General features: G+C 49.7%; 1 protein-coding gene across 1 annotated transcript in view; it reads right to left on the bottom strand.

Moving 5' to 3' along the window:
• LOC106805081 (AP-2 complex subunit alpha-like) overlaps positions 1–9,091 on the bottom strand; it is a 39,295-nt gene that overhangs the window by 1,850 nt on the left and 28,354 nt on the right. Inside the window, exons 2-9 of the mRNA XM_014806560.1 lie at positions 8,445–8,638; positions 6,657–6,813; positions 4,250–4,351; positions 3,689–3,797; positions 3,220–3,370; positions 2,652–2,723; positions 1,513–1,691; positions 559–713 (exon numbers count right to left, since the gene is read on the bottom strand). Coding sequence (XP_014662046.1) covers positions 559–713; positions 1,513–1,691; positions 2,652–2,723; positions 3,220–3,370; positions 3,689–3,797; positions 4,250–4,351; positions 6,657–6,813; positions 8,445–8,638 — 1,119 coding nt within the window. The remainder of the gene's footprint in view (positions 1–558; positions 714–1,512; positions 1,692–2,651; positions 2,724–3,219; positions 3,371–3,688; positions 3,798–4,249; positions 4,352–6,656; positions 6,814–8,444; positions 8,639–9,091) is intronic.

Here is a 9,091-nt window from a genome sequence, read left to right as displayed (position 1 = left end):
GAGACGGATGTTCTAGCGATTAGGCCACTGCGCCGTTAAGGGTATACACCATGGATTCACACGTACGTCATGTTAACCTGTACGCACTGCCATCTATTGAATTGTTATCAATTTTTAACTTTTGAACTTTTTCAACTTTTTTGGGATTTTTTTCGTCTAGGAAATCCCCTCTGAAAATTGCATCCAGATCGCTTGGGCGGTTTGGCCGGGCATAGGGGGCATACATACATACATACATACATACATACATACATACATACATACATACATACATACATACATACATACATACATACATACATACATACATACAAACTGAAATATAGATTAGATCATCTCTCTATACTACACCTGAACGATAACAGTTACCATATATACAGATTCATCACTCATTGTTACACTGTTGCATTTGTACATAATTGTTAAGAAACATTTATCTAGGTAGCTGGCAGCCTGGTTGTCTGCCTACAGGTCTGTGAGTCTGCCTGCCTACGCGCTCCTCTGCTCCCAGCTTCGCCGCAATCTGGTTAAATTCGCTGGGAAAACAAGTGAACGCACCTCTTCGCTGACGTAGTCGCCAGCAATGCGGATCAGGTTGAGAATGGTGTCGACATACCAGTTGTAATCAACAGCATACTTCTCGGCCAAGATGGCAACTTTCAGCACCTGCCACATACAGGAACGTGTGAACACAACAAGGTAGCCAGTATTGCCTTTAAACACAACAGTTCCATTAAAGGAATCTTTTACTCTAGCTTCTAGGGTTGTTTTCAGTTAATTTAGGTTAAAATTACGCTACATAAAAAATTTCATGGTTCAATCACCATTAGAAATTTTTTTTTTTTATGTTTTAAAACCAACGACTACAGTTTGATTACAACGACGGTGGCGTCACTCAAAGCGCACGATCTGAAAAGTTGCGCAAAACCACTTTTCAGCCAAGCGCTACAGAGACCGAGGGTGTTTCTTATTTATTAATTTAAAAGCAAAAGGATTGTAATATCATATAAACGTGAAATCTGGTCCTCCCCCACATCCCCAGCGTCTGCCCCCTTCTCCTCTCCTCCCCCAGTGACCCCCCTCCCACCCCACCGCACAGTCGCTCAAGATCTCCTCAGTGTCTGCCCCCTTCTCCCCTCCTCCTCCAGTGCCCCCCTCTCTTCCCCTCCTCTTCGACCCTCCCTCTCCCCCTCTCTCTCGCTCACCATCTCCTTTCGTGCACCACATGCTGCAGTACCTGGAGACTGCAGACTACTCTATACGCAGGGTGGAAGAGGAGGGGGAGAGGGAGGGTGGGGGAGGAGAGGAGATCGTGCACCACATGCTGCAGTACCTGGAGACTGCAGACTACTCTATACGCGAGGAGATGGTGAGCGAGAGAGGAGGATGGGGAGGAGGGTGGAGAGGGAGGGTGGGGGAGGAGAGGAGAGAGGAGATGGTGAGCGAGAGAGGAGGATGGGGAGGTCGTGCACCACATGCTGCAGTACCTGGAGACTGCAGACTACTCTATACGCTTCTCCTCCGCGTTCGTCTTGTCGCACATCGCGTACAGCAGGTCGACGGCGCGCTGGCGCACGCTGACGTCGCGCTCCGTCTTCAGCGCGTTGATCACCGTCTCCTGGTGCTTCTTGACGGCCTCGTGCGAGAACTCCGACGTCGCGAGCAGACACATCGTCTCCAGCGCCAGATAGCTGTGTATGTACGTATGTCATACTATATATATATAGATGATTAATAATATAAGGGAGGGAGGGAGAGCGGGAGGGAGAGGGAAGGAGGAAGAAGGGAGAGAGGGAGAAGAGGGAGGGAGGGAGCAAGCAGACACATCGTCTCCAGCGCCAGATAGCTGTGTATGTACGTATGTCATACTATATATATATAGATGATTAATAATATAAGGGAGGGAGGGAGAGCGGGAGGGAGAGGAAGGAGGAAGAGGAGAGAGGGAGAAGAGGGAGGGAGGGGCAAGCAGACACACGCTCGTCTCAGCGCCAATAAGCGTGGTATGTACGTATGTCATACTATATATATATATATATATATATATATATGATTAATAATATAAGGGAGGGAGGGAGAGCGGGAGGGAGAGGGAAGGAGGAAGAAGGGAGAGAGGGAGAAGAGGGAGGGAGGGAGCAAGTAGACACATTGTCTTCAGTGCCAGGTAGGTGTGCACATGCGTGTATAGCATGCTATGTATATATATGATTATATAAGGGGGAGAGGGAGGAAGGGAGAGAGAGAGGGAGAGAGGGAGAGAGGGAGAGAGGGAGAGAGAGAGAGAGAGAGAGAGAGAGAGAGGGAGAGAGGGAGAGAGGGAGCAAAACACATGTCATACTATAGTATATATAGGATTATATAAAAGCGAGGGAGGGAGGAAGAGAGGGAGGGAGAGAGGGAGTGAGGGAGAAAGAGAGTGAGGAAGAAAGGGAGGGAGGGAGAAAGCGAGGGATGGAGAAAGGGAGTGAGGGAGAAGGGAGATAGGGAGGGAGAGAGAGGGGTAGCAAGTAGACACAGTCTCCAGCGCCAGGTAGCTGTGCCTGTGCGTATATTATATCATATATATATATATATATATATATACAAACATATAGAGAGTGAAAGAAAGAAAGATTATTATAATTAGCTAAGAAGTATTAGTGAAATCATACCGAAGGTTGGTCTCCCTGTGCTGCAGGAACTGTCCTAGCTGATTGCAAGCTCTTACCAGCAGATTAGGCTCACTGAAACACAGACGCGCATAGGCAGTTAGGTTCACTCTGCTAACGATTTAGCCATCGTCGTTACTATTTTGTTAGTGTTTGATTTTTAGTTTTCAATTTCAATTTTATTATTATTATTATCACATTATAGTTATCTTACCTGTACATTTACTTAGCTACCCTTAACCTGTATATTACTATTATTATTATTATGGTTGTTATTATTATATAACATCTAATAATACTCCCTCCCAATTAATTCCTAACTTACACTACACTTGAGCTCACGTTAAATTTATACCACAGGGTAATATTACTTCAGAAGGTACGTTCAGTAAATAGATCCTATTTAGATTCAGTCAGTCACCAGTTGCCCAGATGGCATCAGCAACTCACATATCAATAACTCGTAACTGGCCAACGTCAACAACAACCAAAAAACTTCTAGCTTTGCGTAGCTTCGGCAGACGGGCTACGCCCTGCCCTGACCAACCCTGCCCCCCCCCCCGCCACTTACCTGTCCTGCTGTATAATGACGCTGATGGCTTCAAACAGGACAGCGTTCTTCGCATTCGAGTGCTGAACCTTCTTCGACTTGGGCGGCTCCTGCGCCTTGTTGAGTATAGTCTCAAGACACTCAGTGAGTCGCGTTCGCACGGCTGGGTCCTCTGCGGAGAACCAGACAAACTGGCGTCATGACAACGGGCAACGACACACCATCACAGACCTTACAGTCGTACCATACCAGCAAGAACATTTACATGTGGCTTACGCACAAGTACCACCAATCACCGTTACGAAAAGAAATAAAAATAGAAACAAAAATAATGCTACAAGTTAGGATAGTACTGTTACACAAAGCGCGGCAGAGAAAAGGCGAGTCAGCATCAACGATTAAATGAACACGCGGTTGTATGCATCTGTTGTGTGGAAGCTAAAGCACGATCTGTAACTAGTGTCTGTTGTGTAAGCACAAGTGCACCTACCAGGTGGTGGGTAGTTCTGCAGGAGTCGTAGGAGTTTCACTGACAGCCATGGCGCAGGCACAAAGTAGTAAGTGTAGTCTTGCAGGTCTGTGTAGGAAGATGTCACAATCTGCAGCAGGGAGGCATCGCCCGTTCAAGTCTCTACTTACACACGCACACACATCACACACGCAATCACACGCACACACACACGCACGCACACATACACGCACGCACACATACGCAAGTACACGCACGCACACATACACGCACGCACACATACGCAAGTACACGCGCACACGCACACCAGCACATACCCAATCACATGCATGCACGCACGCACACATGCACGCATGCACGCACGCACACACACACACACGTAAGTCCACACAGATGGAGACATGTCATACATAATGTGTATGCACGCATGAGCGCACATAAATGCACGTGTGCATGCAAATACAGCACGCACGCACGCACGCACGCACGCACGCACGCACACACACACACACACACACACACACACGCGTGCGCGCACACACGCACACGCACGCACGCACACACACACGTGCATGCACTCACCCGGCTCAGCCTGGACACGGCGAGGGACACGCAGCCCGTGTACTCCTCTGGATTCCTCTTCACAAGAGCTTCGATGAGACTTGTAGCAGCTGTGACGACTCCCTGCACACACAAGCACGCACACAGTGACGACGTACGACCACAACCCTTACATAGCCAGCCACACACACACCCACCTCCTCACCGGCCAAGAACAAAAATATATGTTGGTTACCGTTTCATTGTCCAAAAAAAAAGGACGAGTAGGGTAGACAAAAACATTTTATTTTACTGAAACAAATTTTATTTTACGAACGATGTCCGAAGGATGCTCGAGCGTGTGTGCCGTTATGAAGGCAGGAACTGCAATTCATATTTTGTTATTTAAATTTTTTTTTTTTTTTTTACTTTTTAAGGAAATGACAATAAAATGTTTAGGGACTGCGCTGGCGGGAATAAAGATAGGTAGGTCCAGGGAAACGGTAACCAACACCTTATTTGTTTCTTGGGCTGTTACGGATATAGGAAACAGCCGACGATCCCAAGTCCGATTCCACAATGCAAGGGCCCTCCCTTTTTACTCATACTACTATAGCTTTGCGATTTAAAGGGTTCACTGCACAGGTGTACGACCAACGGTTACAGGTAGTGTAGTGATTGTACTACCTTGGTGTCGGTACCATATTAGTGGCGTATTGTTCCCCACGAACTCAGCTATTCTTAGAGACATCTTTGATAGATTCTCCTACAGGAATCAAAGTATGTTCGTCTTTTGTTCACGGGGCCGCGCGCGGGCGGGCGGGGGGGGGGGGGGGCGCGGGTGTGGGCGGCCGGGGGGCGCGGCGGGGGGGGCCACTTAATAGTGTAAACTGCGTCCAATGGCCCCAATGCCACCCAATGCCCAGACAGTACCACAACTAGGACTGCTGCAAACTACAGCTGCCCTCAAAGTCATTTCCCTCGCGATACGTAACCCAGCTGTGTAACACTGGCCCTACTTAAAGGGTTCTAGTCTGAAAGCCCAACGCCAATCCCCCCAGCCCCGTATAGCCCAACCAGGGTACCCGAGTCAGGTCGGCTTATTTTAAGTTAACCCTTACCTAGATTGGTTACCCAATATAGCCCTACCCCTAACCAAGATACCCTAGCCATAACCGTAATCAGATTACTCTAACCGTAACCAATATAGCCCTACCCCTAACCAAGATACCCTAACCCTAACCAATCTACCCCTAGCCCTAACCAGGATACCCTAGCCCTAACCCTAACCAGGATACCTCAACCCTAACCCTAACCCAACACCGCTTGAGCCTAATCTTAACCAGATTTTATTCGCATGGAGGCGCAGGGTATAGCCTAGACCAGGCTCATCCAAAAACCCTACACCAATCAGGACACCATAACCCTACCGTTAGGAGCCAGGGGAGGTCCACATAACACCGCACTGTTACATCCGTCAACCATTAAAGACCAGGGCGAACACCTTAAGCAGGTGTGGGGCCCTGAGACTAGATCCTAACCGAGTACGTCACCATTAACGTACAGTCCACGGGAGGGGGGGGAGGAGGAGCAGGCACGAGGAGAGGACAGAAGGTAGAGGACTGACGAAGGAGAGCAAGACGAAGCAAGAGAGACCGAGCGAGAGAGAAGGAGAGATTGATAGGAGATAGAGACTGGATGCATGAGTTGGAGAGAGAGAGAGATTGTGGGGTAGCGTTTCCAGGTGAGATGGATGAGGAAAAGGATGGGAGAGAAGAGAGAGAGAGAGACGACGACAGAGAGGAGAGAGAGAGCATCGCCCGGTGGTCATAGAAAGATGCCGCTCACGATGGGGACGCTAAGGCGCGGGGGACTGGAAAGTCCACGCGAAACCCTCATGGAGTTGTACTGATGAACCCCACCGTTCCCTACCATGTGATGCTCGCGCCTACCAGTCTTTGTCCCTGTATTGCGTTCTATCCGTCTGATACCTTGCGTCGGCATTGGAGGCTATCTTTAGGGCAGAGAGAGATGCAGAGAGAGTAGGAGAGGAGGAGGACGAAGGGCGAGAAGAGAGAGAAGAGAGAAGTAGAGATAGATGTGAGGACGACGATGGAGGTAGTGAGAGAATGAGAGAAAGAGAGAGAGAGGAGAGAGAGTATGGAGAGAGAGAGAGAGAGGAAGAGAAAGGAGGTAGGAGAGAACGAGAGAGAGAGGAGAAGGAGCGATGAAGGAGTGAAGAGAGAGAGAATAGAGAGAGAAGAGATGAGAGAGAGAGAGAGATGAGAGTGAGAGAGATGAGAGAGAACGAGGAGAGCAGGAGCGAGAGGAGAGGAGACCGAGAGAATAGAGATTCTCGGAGAGGAGATGAGGAAGAGAGAGAGATAGCGAGAGCGAGAGTGGAGGGCGACGGAGACGAGAGAGGACGAGAGGGTTGCCCGCAGCTCACCATGTGCTGATCGTTGACTAGATGGATTCGTGCGAGACGTGTACTCGCGCCTGGCGGAATGCATTCGGGGGAGTGCGGAACAAGCGGCAGCAGACAGAGGCGCACTCTGGTACGACAGCGATCGTCTGTCCCCTGCACACGAATGTGGCGTTTCATTCTACGTTACGCCAGCACGGCCATTAGCGTAACGTCGGTCGATGAAAGCCTGATTCGGAATGGTGTGACGTGCAGCTGGTGACGTGTACACGTTGCGTGCTGGACTGTGACACGTAGCTGTGACTGTGACATTAGCTGTGACTGCTGACATGTAGCGTGTGACTGCTTGACATGTAGCTGTGACTGTATACGCATAGCTGTGAGCAATGTAAGCCGGATGACTTGTAACACGTAGCTTGACTGTGACGGCGCTAGCCGAGTTGTGTGTGTGACGTGTGATCATTGTGAGCTGTGGCACTGTGACATGTAGCTAGTCCGACTGTGACATGTAGCTGCTGACTGTTACGCATTAGCTGTTACATGTAGCTATGACTGTAATACGGTTGCTGTGACTGTGACGGGCCCTTGTGTATGCTGTGACTGTGATCATGTAGGCTGTGACTGTGACGACTGTACTGTGACTGGACATAATAAGCTGTGACTGCTGACACGTAGCTTGACTGGTTACGCCATCAGCTGATGTTGCTAACACGGAGCTGTGACGTGTGACGGTGTAGGCTGTGACTGTGACATGAGCTGTGACTGTGATCAGTAGACTGTGACTGTGACATGTAGCTGTGAAAACTGTACGCATAGCTGCTGACAGTGTAGCTATGACTGTAACACGTCGTAGCTGCTGACCTGTGACGGTTAGCTGTTACCCTGGTTGTAGCTGTGACTGTGACATGTAGCTGTGACTGTGACATGTAGCTGTGACTGTTACGCATAGCTGTTACATGTAGCTATGACTGTAATACGTAGCTGTGACTGTGACGGTGTAGCTGTGACTGTGACATGTAGCTGTGACTGTGACGGTGTAGCTGTGACTGTGACATGTAGCTGTGACTGTGACACGTAGCTGTGACTGTTACGCATAGCTATGACTGTAACACGTAGCTGTGACTGTGACGGTGTAGCTGTGACTGTGACATGTAGCTGTGACTGTGACATGTAGCTGTGACTGTGACACGTAGCTGTGACTGTTACGCATAGCTGTGACATGTAGCTGTGACTGTAACATGTAGCTGTGACTGTGACATGTAGCTGTGACTGTGACATGTAGCAGTGACTGTGACATGTAGCTGTGACTGTGACGGTGTAGCTGTGACTGTGACAGTGTAGCTGTGACTGTGACGGTGTAGCTGTGACTGTGACATGTAGCTGTGACTGTGACAAGTAGCTGTGACTGTGACATGTAGCTGTGACTGTGACGGTGTAGCTGTGACTGTGACGTGTAGCTGTGACTGTGACTGTGATGTATAACTGTGACTGTGACGGTGTAGCTGTGACTGTTTAGCTGTAACACGTAGCTGTGACTGTGACAGTGTAGCTGTGACTGTGACGGTGTAGCTGTGACTGTGATGTATAACTGTGACTGTGATGGTGTAGNCTGTGACTGTGATGTATAACTGTGACTGTGACACGTAGCTGTGACTGTGGCACGCATCTTCTATGACTACAAAGCATGTCTGTGATGTGTATCTGTGACGAGCGAGCGCTCGTATCTGTAACGAACACGGTGCCACATCAGCAGCACACGCGTGCACCTCTAACGCGTTCCCGCACGCGCGCGCACACGCAGCTGTAACTCACGGCGACACGAGCAGCTTGGGAATGTCGGCGGCGAACGCCTCGGCCATCTCGATCGAGCCGACGTTGGAGATGCACTGCAGCGCGAGGCAGACGAAGATGGGGTTGCGGCTCTGCAGGTCGTTCTTGATGTTCTGAATGATGAGGTTGAAGAGGTCGCTGCCCGTGCCAATCAGCACCGAGATGAACAGGTAGCCCTGCAGAGAGAGAGAGAGAGAGAGATGCGGGGATAAACAATTAGTCCTGCAGTGAGAGAGAGAGAGATGCTGGGATAAGCAGTTAGTGCTGCAGAGAGAGAGAGAGATGCGGGGATAAACAGGTAGCCCTGCAGAGAGAGAGAGAGGTGCTGGGATAAACAATTAGTCCTGCAGTGAGAGAGAGAGATGCTGGGATAAACAAGTAGCCCTGCAGAGAGAGAGAGAGATGTGGGGATAAACAGGTAGCCCTGCAGAGAGAGAGAGAGAGATGCTGGGATAAACAATTAGTCCTGCAGTGAGAGAGAGAGAGATGCTGGGATAAACAGGTGGCTCTGCAGAGAGAGGGAGGGAGGAAGGGAGGAAGGAAGAGAGGGAGAGGCAGAGCGAGAGAGGGAAAGAGGGGAGAGAGAGGAGAGAGAGGGGGAAAGGGAGAGGGAGAGAGGGGAGAGAGAG

Source organism: Priapulus caudatus, unplaced genomic scaffold (genome assembly GCF_000485595.1).
Source record: "Priapulus caudatus unplaced genomic scaffold, Priapulus_caudatus-5.0.1 Scaffold99, whole genome shotgun sequence".
NCBI lineage: Eukaryota > Metazoa > Priapulida > Priapulimorpha > Priapulimorphida > Priapulidae > Priapulus > Priapulus caudatus.
Note: the sequence above shows the minus strand (reverse complement) of the source record. Positions and strands in the feature narration are given on the sequence as shown.